This window comes from Dermacentor silvarum, chromosome 2 (genome assembly GCF_013339745.2).
Source record: "Dermacentor silvarum isolate Dsil-2018 chromosome 2, BIME_Dsil_1.4, whole genome shotgun sequence".
Lineage (NCBI taxonomy): Eukaryota > Metazoa > Arthropoda > Arachnida > Ixodida > Ixodidae > Dermacentor > Dermacentor silvarum.
The window spans coordinates 161626862-161640939 of record NC_051155.1 but is presented as its reverse complement, the minus strand read 5'-3'; the positions used below and the strand labels follow the sequence as shown (position 1 = coordinate 161640939).

Genomic DNA, 14078 nt, shown 5'->3' with positions numbered 1-14078 from the left:
TCTGCTGTAATAGTTTCCAATACGTCTGATATTGAAATAAGTCCGCCTTTTGCCATGACATCGAGCGATCGTAATTGGCAGCTGGCGCATCTACACAGATTCTCTTTGAGCTTCACTGCGGTATATTTGCCGCTGAATTCTTAGTTCGACGCCGAGTATACATTAAACCACTTTAGCTTAGCTTGATATATACTTAACATTAAGCTGTGAGATGTTCATAGAGAAATAATTGCACGTACCCTCGCAGTGTGATTCGTTTTTTTTTTTTTTTTTTTTTGAAGAAGCGCTGGCTGATCGCAACCGTACGTATGACACTCTCGAAGTTGATGGCAAACTGTTGTTTCTCACAAATAACTTCGCAATTTTTTCCCCTTGACGAGTATTCACAACGGAGTTCGTATACATAAGACCGATTCACAAGAACATGATACTATATTGTCCACAGTGAGCACAATGTCAGCGAAGCAGCGGCCGACCAGTGAAAAACCATTCTTTCAACGAAACGTTTTTAGGGGCGAAGCTCCTTATAGCGGCACCCTTTCGTCCCCGTCGTCGTAGTAGTAGTGTGTAACCAGTCTGAGAAAAATGAGAAAAAAAACTCCGAAGTTGTGTCCGTAGCGCGGAATCGAACCAGGGACCCCTCGCTTCCGAGCGCGCGGCGTTAGCCCACTACGCCACGAAGCGGGCCTGGACGCACGCACCACGATGGCAATAAATACCCAACATTAACGAAAGGCCGCGTTTCTAGCGCGTTTCTAACGCGTTTGTGCTAGTGCGTTACGGCCCGTGTAAGAAGCTGGTGTAAGACGCTGTGGCCTCTCCGCCTTACCTTCAACGCGTTTCGAACGCGCTGCCCAAAGCGGTGGCAAGTCAAGTTCAAGTCGAGGAGCGTTTATGAATACGGGGGGTATACTCTCTCAGCAGTCATGTGATGGCGTCGGCAAACGCGGTGCACGTTCCGGCATGTGTAAATGGCTGCGTAAGACGCTGTGGCCGCTCCCCCTTACTAGAGAGTACTGCACGTTTCTAACGCGTTTGTGCTAGCGTCCCCTTAAGCGGGAGATCCGATGATTCCCTCCGGAGCTTCGCCCACTCATCATCATTCACCCCGTGGATATGCTGTGACTTTTTTTGAGGATTCGCGACCCCGTCAATGGTCGAGGCAATGGGTGCTAAGAACGAAGTATGCTATTCGTGCAAAGTACACGAGCTACGTTTACTGGGACCGCCAGGCTTACTACAGGCTGCTTAAGGGAATTCATGTGGTATTCGGCAAGTTCCAACGCCCTAAGGAATGCAAAAATAATTATCCGGTATAGGCCATAGCGGGCACGCAGCCACAGTGGGGTACGTCAAACTTCATGTGCGTGCTGTTGAGCGTGTATGAGCACTAGGGTACAGAAATGACGCAACCGAATAGACAAGTGACACTTATTCACGCATTAGAAAGCTTTGACGCTTAACTTGTGATACAGATAGTGGGGGGTACTCCGGTTTAATCTTGCAGTCGTGCGCGCTCCCTATTCGTGGTGGGCCCGCCATGGTCAAAAGTGGGCGCGAATTGGCATCCCTCTATCTTGGTGCACGCGTCTCCCTATACGCTATTTCTGGGCCCGACCTGTCGAACGCAGAGGCGCCTTAGCCCAGAAAACGTAAAATTTCTGCGAGAAATTGCACACTTGTCAGGCAGGCGAGCACTCCGGGTGAGCATAGGTTTGAGTTTGATGGATTACTCATACTGTGTCCAGAATGAGCTATCTCATACGTGACCACTCCTGCTCGGATCGACAAAAAAACGAACTGCCGTGCTATGCATCTCTCAACACCGAGCGAGAGGCTAAATTTAGCTCTGATAGCGTCACGCGTGGCGCACGTGGCGTCGGAATCACTTCTGAAGAGGGCCGCCCGTTTCATCTTATCAAATTATGCGCGCCACGCAAGCGTATCATCAATGAAACTTACACTTGGTTTGCCAGACCTCGCAGTACGTCGTAAGTTTATGCGCTTGTGCCTCTTTCATAGGATCTACTACACTAATCCTGTTCTTAAAGATGAGTTGTTGCTTCACCCATCCTATAATATCTCACCTCGCAGCGATCACCAAATGAAGGTGGGGATACTACGATGCAAATCCAACTATTACTTTTACTCATTTATACCACACACTGCCGACGACTGGAACCACCTTCCCGCCTCCATCGCTGCTATTAGTGACACCGTTAATTAAAAAAAAATTGCCAGCGACTTCATATGTACTCACCACTCCCCTCTGTAATGCCCTCGGGCCTTGAGAGTATGTAAATAAATAAATAAATAAATAAATAAATAAATAAATAAATAAATAAATAAATAAATAAATAAATAAATAAATAAATAAATAAATAAATAAATAAATAAATAACGGTGCAATCTTGGCACGCAACACATGCATAATGAAGTGATCGTCTCCTTGCTGGACACAACGATACCAGAGTAAAGTGCAAGGCAGTACGGTTGGAAATATAAAGCAATATTGTTATTACTACATGGTTTTGTTACATGCGTCTTTAGCAAGCGACGTTTTGTGCTGACCGAACTGAAAGACGTTTCGCGTCAAAACAGAACTGTCTTGCTCATCATCTATGGCTCAGGTGTGTCAAGAATGCCGCGGGAACTACACCACACAGCTGAACGACATACTATATGGTGAAGGCGTGGATTAGCCTGCATACTTTTGGCAAAGGTTGTACATTCGAGCGAAAAAAAAAAAGGATTGTTGTATTACGGCCCACCCAGTACCTCTATAGAAATTTCAGAAGCCCAGCTATGGCCGTTTGAATGTGCCAGGTGGCGCGTTCCCACGCTGATCTATACGTATACCGACAAAAAAGGCATAGCATAGCTTGGGGAGCGGCGGCCCGCAATCTGTGCACGTGCGGAGGCATAGCCCAGGCCCCCCCGGATTTGACGTAGGCCCACTGCGCGAGCGTGCACAGGTTTCTGTCGCTGCTAATCGGATCACGGCTCACGTCGGAAACGCCTCTGCGCCGCTTAATTGACAGCAGGCGGTGGTGCCGGAGACGGTGACGCCGCAGAATTACAGAAAAGGGCTAACCGAGGGGGTTGAGGCGGAGGGAGGGGTGGGCGATATTGCGGGCGGCTGTTGTCTGGGTATGGTGCTTTGGTTCTCGTTCGAGGCACCAAGTGAGGACGAAACAAGGTTACCGCACTGTGCGGTGCTTCCTGTTCGCAGGAGACGAGTTGTGGTCGTTCGATCGGCCGACTGCAATGAGGCAGGCGCGGAGCGTTCGGAGACAGATGGGAAAGTGGGGCCTCTATATTGACAAACTTTTCTTTTCTTAGTAAGAAATGCACGCCGTCTGTGGGAGACTTGCCTGTCATGTCATTCGCTGCCACCGATTGATTGGCCAATGAGCCCGCTTTTTACGAACTGCAGCACCGCGTGTATATGTTTTTCAGTGATCTGCACACCTGTCCTCAAATAAACAAACTTTTTCAGTCTACATATAACTTGTGGAGCTCTTGTAGATCAATTTTCCTTCTAGTGGACTTGTACACTAGGCTAAACATAGCCTATATACTGCTCCGGAGTGGTATTCCTATGGACACACGCTTGTGAATATAGTTGGATGTCATTTGCACTTATCCTAGCATTTGTGGCTTCCAAAACATCCGGATTCAGAAGTCAGGATGGGACACGACAGATGGAAGCATACTGTGCGAGAGAAGTGTATAAAAAGGGATAAAGTGCCTGAGACAGGGTGACCGATGTTTCGGTGGGTGGTCCTATCTTTGACAATGGCGGCCGCGTCATCCTTCATGTATTTCACAATGACTCGAACTCAGACAGTTTCACGGGATATTTTATTTATTTTATTTATTGGGACTAAATCGGGGGGAGGGCTCATGCAGCCTCGCACTCACAATCCGGCTCACTCATGGGTCTAAATTTGAGTTCGTTGAATCGGGAGTTAAATCGCCGAACTTTGCTTAGTCTTCAGCGCATGGATGGAGTAAATGGAGAAAAAAAGCTTCTCGTTCCTCCATAGTGCAGCGTAATGCGCTGCTGCTAGGCGGCCGGCTGAGAACATGCGTGCAATCATGGATGGACGCAGTACCATATTTCAGCCGCGTGACGAATTATCTTATCTTACCATGCAGCCATCGTTTTATCAATTCGCCTTTGAGGAATCAGCAAGTCGCGAACGCGCTTACACCGCGCTGAAAGCATTCATTACATTGCTTGAGGAATACAATGGCATCCTTTGGTTTGAGGTGACTTCGGTCTTTCTGGACTTTTACATTCTGTTCAAACAGCGCAAAATACGACGGAAGAAGAAAAAGGAAGTACACAGGAGTAGCACTGCTAGCTTCCAGCTGCGCCGGGGCAACAGGTTTTTGAGAGTCGAGACACGCGAGGATAACTCGCTGCACGTTACATGCGCACCACCAGAAAGTCCGAGCCCGGCCCGGGCCCGCGTCGAAATACCCGAGCCCGGCCCGGGTCAAAAAGTCCATGCCGTGCCCGAGCCCAGCCCGAGCCCAGCTCGAGCCCGTGAAAAAACTGCCCGGGCTTTCGGGTAAGCCCGAGCTCGTGCAGTGCTCTACTTCGCTATATGCCGTCAGAAGGTTGTCTTTGTTTAAACCCTATTTCGGGGATGTTCTATTAGAATCAGTAGACTTTAGAACAGTTTGCAGAGAGCCATCGACTCTATTGAGAGGTTTCTACTATGATGGATCGTTTATGCCTACATCATCAACCATATAGGAATGTGGAGTTCCCGGCAATGAAGCCCACAATCACAGAAAAGCTTATATGACATCTACCACAGCTAGTGGCTTGGCTCTACTGCGAGCAGCTTTCACTTAAATTTGGTAGCAGCTACCTCGCGCGAGGGTGGTATTTCATGACTCCGTGGGTGGCTATGCAATGCCTTAGGCCACCTTGCTTGCAGAACCAGTTATAGTTGCTGTCATTAACTAGAGAGAGACAGAAGAAAGGGCAAAGGTAAGGAGGTTAACCAGAGGGCAATATCCGGTTTGCTACCCTACGCTGGGGAGAGATGGGAGGGTGAGGTAAAGGGATGGGAAGGTTGTACTTACACCAATGACCGGTAGGTCAATTAAAAGTGTTGTGCTTCAGTGGTCGCCCACCCAGAGTGGCAGTGTCAGAGTAGACCATGCGGGCAGAACTGTATACAGAAACTAATGTAAACTGGCCTTGATACCATTTTCGAGATGCGATGCAGTGGCGCTTGTATCAGCCATAGCAGCGTTGCCTGTGGTAAGCCTGTGGAGGCAAGCAGAGCAGAAATACGGCGCGCTTAATCGATGCCATTCCAAGTGTAATTTCGTATGCCACTTGGTCTTGATAGCCGTGAAGGAACATGCGTTCATGACATTCGCCTGACTGTCGCTTACACGCGACGCTTTATTTTAAAGTAATTTGTTCAGTGTGCCATTGTGTCACACCTGCGGTGTTGACAAGAACTTAGGTAACTTAATTTGTACTTGAAGTCACCTTGCAGCGTCAAGGGCTGGGTTGACAGCAACACTCTAAAAATGCAACACGACACACAACTTCAGCACCCGGTTCTTCTTGGACCATGGCAAAGTCCGGAATCTCAACCACGCCCAAATAAGGCGCATACATCATTCCTGCGGGAAGCAGGCCTCAATGGGACACGCTGACTAATTTTTGTGTTAATGCATTAGCGATGTGTATATAGTGTATGTGTGTGCTTTGTTTTTGCTTTTATTGCAATTTTTTTACATCAATGACCCTCTCACCTGGAGAGGTTAGCCTTGCGACAGGACCGCCATGCTACCCAGGTCTAGAAAGTGACTCGGAGCCTGTGGCTGTGTGTAGCCCCTCTACTTATTCATCCTGCACTTTGAATAATTGCAGCATTTAAACAAAGTAACTGCGTAACTAACAACTATGATTCAAGATGGGCTTTCAGCGCATCATCGCGGCGATGGATTAGGGAGCATTATGTTTAGGCGTGGTCAGCCACACGGCTTAACATCTCCGTGGTCGCAGCCGTGCCCCGAGCCCGTGGACTTCCGGGCGGCGCAGTGCGCGGCCTTTGACCGGGTCCCGTACCGCGGCCGCCTGTACGAGTGGACGCCCGTGCAGGACCCGAGCGACCCGTGCAGCCTGACTTGCCAGGCGCGCCAGTTCAAGTTCATGGCCAAGCTGGCGCCCCGGGCCCAGGACGGCACGCGCTGCCGCGAGGGAGCGCTCGACATGTGCGTCCAGGGAAAGTGCCTCGTAAGCTGCCACCCTCTCCTTCTCTCTCCTTCCTTCTATTTTCCCCGCTCCCTCAATTTTCCCCGCTATTGTTTTCATCGGCAATGGTGTATTCTTGTTGCAATGCGGGAAACGTTCAGGGGAAGGGATTGTTGCGCAGCATACGTTGCCCATTAGTGATATACTGCGCAAAAAGGGGAGGAATATGAAGAGAGTGTTCCTGAACAACTACGGCATGTCTGAAAGGGCATTGAACCTATAAGGATTGTCCGATAAAGCACTTCTCGTGTGATCGTTGGTGACATAATAAGTATACGCTGTTCGTGAAAGTATCTTCTGAACTTTTTAATGAATCTATTAGCAGCCACGGGATCTTATCCGCGGATGCCCTTACTTACGTTATTGACCCAGTACCATCTACCCTGAAAATGTCTTCTTGAATTGTTTACTGACGTAATAGTTCAGCGGAAATCCGCTAGGTGGAGATAAGTAATTAAAGGGAAACTGAGACATCCACCCAAATGTAGCATAAATGAATTGTTTACTTTACGGTTGGAACCAGAAGGTAAAATAATCGCCCACACTGATTATTTTCACGTGCTTAATGTTAAGATTGTGCGGGCTGTTGCCGTGTGACAACACTTAAAAGCGTTGCTGCGTGTTTTGTTGGTCCAGTTAGGCATCAATGCATTAGGCCGAAAGTGAAACACCACCAAAGCTGTGTAGATGACCGGTCGCACTGTCCAGATGATTTCTATATCATAGGTATCACAATTAAAGCACTTCAGAGGGTCTTAACAACAAACAGCTGCAGTTACAGATTCTGACCTTAGTTCGTTTCGCCTTGAAGCCATGTCGCGTAAGTGTCTTCAATGTTTTCCTTTTCTGGCCGGTCTCAATGTCTCGTGCGCTGTGTTCTTGAAAAGCTCGCCGTGTACACCTGTGCGCTTGTGCGTGCGCGTTCTTCTGTGTTTTGCGGAAGCCCGTGGGCTGTGACCTGGAGCTGGGCTCACTGGCCGAGGTCGACGAGTGCGGCATCTGCGGAGGCAACGGAACATCCTGCAGGGCACCCATCTTCGCTTGGGCCGAGGCGCCGTTCTCGCCTTGCTCGGCAACCTGCGGCGGAGGTGGGCACATGGTTTTTTTTTTATTCCTAAGCTTCTCGAAAGACTCGACGCAACCTTTCATGTGTAGAACTGTGGTACCTTTGTGAGCTTGCGGTTCTCTGAGACCTTCTCGCCTTTCGCATAAAAGGAAGACAGTGTTTGCAGAGAGACTCCCCCCGTATAGAGCTAATAACAAATTACAAATGGGTCAAGAACACGAAAAAAAATAATGTTAAACGCATTGGTTCGTAGTTCAGAATCTGGGCCGAATTCACAACGCTTTTCGTTTGTAAGTGCTCTTTGCCATTGACCAGCCACCTCCGCCAATAGTATGTCCAGTGCCAGCATTTTTCGAGATTTTTTCTTTCGAAGAATTCTAGAATGAGAGCTCTTAGTGAACACAGGTCCTGGGTCCGAATTCACCAGAAGCTCTAAGCTAGAATTGTTCGTCAGAGAAAATTTCAGCCAGCCCATTATTATTACCCAACCCGGCCATGGCCTGTGTGCGGCATGTTTCAGCATATTATTACTGAAAGCTGGACAATGTCAAGAAAGCGTACTTTGGAAATACATTTTTGGGAGTTCAGCCCCTTGCTCTTTTGGTCTTTAAAAAAATAAGATTTTAGTCTACCACCGTGCAGACCACAGCTGCTCAAAGGACAATTCAAAATTCGCTACCTGATGTATTATTTCGCACGAGAAAGATGACTGATAAGCAGTGAGCGAATATGGGAAGCTTCAGCACATTCCCAATGTTTTGACTAAAGGAAATGGCTACGTCAATGTCCTGACAAAGGCAAGCTCCCTGGTCGAAACGCTGACTCCGTGCTGACTCTGACGAAGACAAGACATTTTGTGGAAATATAGTTGCCTGCTGAGGCTTCCCTTATTCGTCCACTGTTGATGCATGTCCAGAAATTGTTGACATTGCCCCTTTATCTATTCGTCGAACTTTATCGCAATGCACTAGCGCAACTTAATGGGCAGTATATTAAAAAATGATATTTCAGAAGATCAGCTGAATTTCAACCTGACCAAAACACTGCTATAACACAACAGGGGTTACTACTGATAGCCGTATTTTTGCTTGTTATTAGAAGGGAGTACACTGTCGATATCGCTAACTGAAAGTTGCTGAAATTCAGTAGATCTTTCAAAATTGTATTTTTTTAAGTCACAGGCCTGCGTAGCACACGCAGCACAGTCAAAGCGTAAGCTGGTGGAGCGGCTCAAGAGTAGCTCCAATTTCGGCACCACGCACACCAGGGTCTTCGCGTCGATGTCTCTTCGCCTCGTTTTGACGAGAACGATCCGAACTGTCCGCCCGGCGTCGACTGCGGGCTGCGGCTTGTAATGCTCTCTGCACAGCACTCTGCTGAGCCCGATTATGCGTGGTTGTAGCCGCGCACGTAGCTCTACGATTCGCTTCTTCAGAAGCGGTTCGTACCTTGCAAGGAGACGCCATAACGTGTACCGAAGAGGTATCCAGAATACGTGGCGCACATCTCACATCGGAATCGTGTTGATTGCGCGCCTCGCCTGAATCGCATCTCGTGGTCTGCGCCTGCGTTCGCGGCGTTTGCAGGCACCTTAACTAGATGGCGCCACCATATCGGCGGAGGCTCGGATTGTCTGCGTCTGCTTTAAAGGGCCTTTTTTCCGGTGCCCGGTAGCAAGCGCTTGCGTGGCTCAGTGGTAGAGTATCTGGTTCCCACGCAGCGGGCGCGGGTGTGAGCCAGATACTCTACCCAGATACCGAGTACTTTTTTCGCATTTCCAGTGATAGCGGTTACGCCCCCGGACGCCGTCGGCGGAGACGACGGCGGTATCGGCGGCGAACACCATCGTGAACCGAAACGGCTATTGGAATGAGCCCATAACAGCTTACGCTGTAATACCATCAGTTGAGTTACGCTGGTGCATGCGCTGAAGTTCAACAGATGGCCGAAGGGCAATGTGCAAAATTCTTGCGGATTCCTCTAACTTTCTGTGGGTTTTCGCGAGAAAGATAACTATATTACAAAGCAGGATGATATTATCATTACTTCTAGATGACGATCCCGTTATGTTGGTCTTGTCGGAGTTATAAGAAGCAACATTTCTAACCTCCGCATGGAGGCAACGCCAACGTAACGTCCTTGCTTCATGCGTGCCTACGTATTCGCTTGTGGTTGTGGCGCAGGCTACCAGGAGAGCCACCCAGTGTGCACGTCGTCGGACACGGGCGCCGAAGTGGACGACCGGCTCTGCGACGTGGACTCCCGGCCTGACTCCAGGGTCCGAGCGTGCGGAAACAACCCCTGCCCACCAGGGTACGCATAGAATATGTTATCTAAAATCGTTCGGCCCCTATTTCCTGAATCAGCATCTGAAGCTACTGTAATATGCTGGAAGAGTACATGGCAATTGTTCGCGTACGCAATTAATCACATGCATAGACCCGGCAACTTGACACATCCTTCAGACGTCGTCGGTGAAGCTGTTTATTTGTTCTTATTTAGCATAGGATCAATAACAGAGTCTATGGCATGTAGTGTTAGCACTTTCTCAAGATCACTGAATATATCGAGAGAAAAAAAGAAATGAAAAGCACGAGTGGGCTTGCGAGGCCGTCCCTTAGTGCACATCAGTGGCCTGTGTGCGTCGAGCACTCATTGCATACCACTGCACTTACAAGGCCCTGACTTCACCAAAAAATAAAATTGGTTTTAGCTTTAGCCCAAAGGACAAGACGCGTGCGGAACGAGGGACCTACGATATCATTATAAACAACAACAACAACAACAACAACAACAACAACAACAACAAAATTAAGAGACGAAGAGGCGAGAAATACGTAAAACAGCAAATAGGGAGTTATAGCTGTGCCTAGCTATAGGCGTTTGCATTTGGTGAGTTCACTTTACGGCGTCATATGGAACCGGACACGCAAGGATTGTTCATCAGCAGATCGTCCAAAATATGACACCAACGATTCACTGCATGATTCGTTGCTCGCAGGTGGGAAATGGGCGAATGGAGCGAGTGCAGCGCCTCTTGCGGCGGAGGCCGGCAGGCGCGCAACGTGTCCTGTGTGCGTCCCTCAGCGATGCCCGGTGCGGCCACGGCGGCTGTGGCCGAGCACTTCTGCCCCGGACAGAGGCCGGTCGACACGAGGCCCTGCAATGCGCACCCCTGCTCGCGTTGGACCGAGGGCCAGTGGTCACAGGTGAGCCTCTACGACGGGTGCTCAGCTTTCCCTCTTCCGGCTCTGTCTTGCCTCTAGGGTAGAGTGAGACCACAGCTGAAATAGGCGGGCAAGTGCTTCGCAAAGATGGAGTGCCGATAGGTAGACCAATCCTTGTCGCGATGACTATTAAGCTCTTGGGGTGATAAACTTTTCAATTGGCTCGTTAGTTCTGGCGCTAGTTAGGCTAGTTAGGCAAACAGTCAGTTAGTCGGTTAATTATCTAAACAGTCAATCAGTTATCTAGCTATGCAATTAATGCTTGTTAGGGTGTTAGAAAGTTGTCAGCTAAATCTCAGAGAAACAGTTGTTAGCGTGTGCTTCTAGCAAGGTGTGCAGTGTTCCGCTGCTCCACACCTTACAGAGTCTACAATTCTGCTTTATAGAGCAGTACGCACACAGGGAGCTTTCGCACAAAAGACAGCTCTCTATTATTGAGATCAACATGCTAACGAAGACAAGGAGTAGCCCGGATTTCTCAGGATGCAGTTTAGGGCCGTTAAACGCTATAATTTAAGCTTATGTAATACTTCGACAGACTCTTTTCAACTCATGAGAAGGCCGAACTGCGCCTTGCTGGCACCCTCAACGTTTGTTCGACCTTTTTTTGACATGGTATTCGTGGAGCTGGTGACACATCTTTGTTGGGTAAAATGGCGTAATGCAGCTGCTTCCAGTGCCCTCCACGGCCACTGCATACCAATGCGCGCACTTTCCGGCTCCGTTATTCTCGTGCAGTGCTCGGCTACGTGTGGCGTGGGCACGCAGACACGGGCGGTGGAGTGCCGTGACATTCGTGGCCGTAAGAGCCACCTATGCGACCCCAAGAGACGGCCGCGGTCCAAGCAGCAGTGCTCGTCGGGAAACCCGTGCTTCTTCAAGGGTGAGCATGCAAAACACGAGCAGCAGAGGCCCGCAATTCTGCCCTGAATTCCTGATCTTGTCAAAGTTAATACTTCACTGATTTATTTGCGGTTCTTAGGTTTTCACAACATGTCTCCCCGGGTATACATACGTTGTCACATCAGTCATGATGAAAGACAGCGCGATGACGGTACACGTGGTGCGCAGACACCGGACTCAACAGTGCTGTTGCCTCTAACTCAATTCTGTGTCCACTCTTCGCCCTGCATTTTTGTACCGCTTCCGCACCGGGCCCCTTCATGAACAAGAGAAGCGCGATGAGCCGCGCCACTTAATTTACAGCTCTCCAACGTTCGACTTTCTGCTGTGTTACGTCAGTGACACATTGCACCACATGCAAATTAGGAGCGCGCAGATTTTATAATGACAAAAAAAGAAACAAGCGACGATTTTTCGCCAGCACTGAGAATATACATCAGCAAAAGCCTCGACTAGATCCGTTCTGCACTGTATGCGCCGTACAGGCGCGTTTACCTACTTACAACAGCGTTGACCGTAACCGCTTCCCTGTCAGCGGCGCGTACTGCAGATGTCAGGTGATACACCTTAGAGTCTCCTCTCGATCGACCACCTCACCAAAGGCTTAGCGCTGGTGTTACGTGCAGCTTCTTGTAGCATCTATCCTCTTCTTCACTCTTTCATTTATAGCTTTGCATCGTAATCGTGTTACGCCGCCGCGCCATATCGCCGCGACCGAGCCAAAGATGCGTTGCTACTCAGCTTTCAGCGGTAAAAGATTAGAAACAGTAGTTATAATACCTTGTGCCAATAGCTGAGCATCCCAGACGTCGCACCGACTGCAGGAAAACCATTTCTGTAAAATTCAGTGCGTGTGCGACATTAGAAATAAAAGGAAAGCCTCGTAGACATAGCTGTAGGGCGTCAGTAAAAGCTGTTGCTGAAGTCACTCGGAAACTATCCATAGCTATACCTCTCCAAATTGAGTATCCGGTTGACCGCGTGCCCTTTAGCGGTAGACAGAGACAAGGTCACTACAGTCGCTTAAATGCAATCCAATGTGCACCAAGGGTGCTCCTCCTGACGTGGGCAATTATCCCGGTCCTCCATCTACAAAACCCACCCTACAGCGCGGTACATTCTGATCGGGTCACTACATGTAATTCTGTTCACCGCGATCGGTATCTCCCTCTTCTATCTGTTCTCTGCGCATAGCATTGCGCTACCGGCGTCGAGCGTGTAGACGTTTAAACTAGAGCACTGCACGGGCTCGGGCTTACCCGAAAGCCCGGGCCCGGGCCGGGCCGGGTAGGGCAGTTTTTTCACGGGCTCGGGCCGGGCTCGGGCACGGCATGTGCTTTTTGACCCGGGCCCGGGCCGGGCTAGGGTTTTTTGACGCGGGCTCAGGCCGGGCTTGGGCTTTTTGGTGGTGTGATGTAACGTGCAACGAGTTATCCTCGCGCGTCTAGACTCTGAAAAAAAAAAGTCTTTTTCGGTCTCGGGTCGGGCTCGCGCCTAAGGTAAAGGGGTGGTGGGCCGGGCCGGGCAGGTAACGTAGATTATTTTCCGGTCCCGGGCCGGGCCCGGGTTTTGTCATAAAACTTTTGGTCGGGCTCGGGCGGGCAGCCCAATGTAAAAACGGGCCCGGGCCGGGCCTGGGCTGGAAAAATCGGCCCGTGCAGTGCTCTAGTTTAAACAAACGCAACAATAAATGCCGTCACGTTAAGACAAAGCACCGTTAAGATAGAGCGAGATAGAGAGACTTGAGAACAACGGCTCCGACATGACGGTTTCCGAGGACCCAAATCAAATATAAAACTATCGAAGGTGTCGTGCAGTATGCTTCTTATAACCTTTAACCTCTCAAAAATACCCGTTCGAACCCGTTGTTATGTCGCCATAGTTTAAATAACAGTATTTATTTCATTTTCAATTTCTATTCGCTTCCTTGAGGTCTTGAAAGCCCTACAGTATATTCGACCTCTCAGCCATGGAAATGATAGGCCTTGTTGCAGCACACGCCGGCTACGATGCATCGATCGAAAGTGCGTCGGTCGGTAATGCGCTCTAAGAAGATGAGGTAAGCAGTAATACGACTTTTGCCAAACGTAAGAGTATGAGCGCGCCGGCGACAACCTTAGATCGCTGCAACGAATGCAGTCCTCCGTGCGGATCGACATTAGGGTTTCGTAACGGTCGTTTCGCCGTGCAACTATGGAACATTTCGTGGCCCTGAATTATTTCCCACCTCCCCGCTGAACGGTATTCGCTCAGTTACTGATCGTTAGCGTGACATCTAGACATTACAAACAAGTAAGCGTTACCACTTGGCAACAGTTATTTATATGCGAAACAGGGATTCATTCAGGTCAACCACTTAAAAATCTACTGCAACAATTTTTGAGCACGGTAAGAAAACGTTCGGGATCTGTAGACAGATTTCACCATGAAGCTGTAAGTCAAGTTTTATACCACTGCATTACAGCAAGTAGGCTACAATCTCACATAAAAGATCACGTGCTCTCACCTCAGGCTTTCAAGGCCACTTCTATTACGTCCCGCCTATGACACCATAGATCAGCGCGCGTCTGACCATTGGCGCCAGCCATTG

At 49.2% G+C, this 14078-nt stretch overlaps 1 protein-coding gene across 1 annotated transcript in view; it reads left to right on the top strand.

The window, feature by feature from the left end:
* Positions 1 to 14078, top strand: part of LOC119441981 (ADAMTS-like protein 1) — a 243596-nt gene that overhangs the window by 195241 nt on the left and 34277 nt on the right. The window contains exons 4-8 of the mRNA XM_037706665.2: positions 6044 to 6274; positions 7236 to 7380; positions 9542 to 9671; positions 10360 to 10567; positions 11324 to 11468. Of these exons, the coding sequence (XP_037562593.1) occupies positions 6044 to 6274; positions 7236 to 7380; positions 9542 to 9671; positions 10360 to 10567; positions 11324 to 11468 (859 nt within the window). The remainder of the gene's footprint in view (positions 1 to 6043; positions 6275 to 7235; positions 7381 to 9541; positions 9672 to 10359; positions 10568 to 11323; positions 11469 to 14078) is intronic.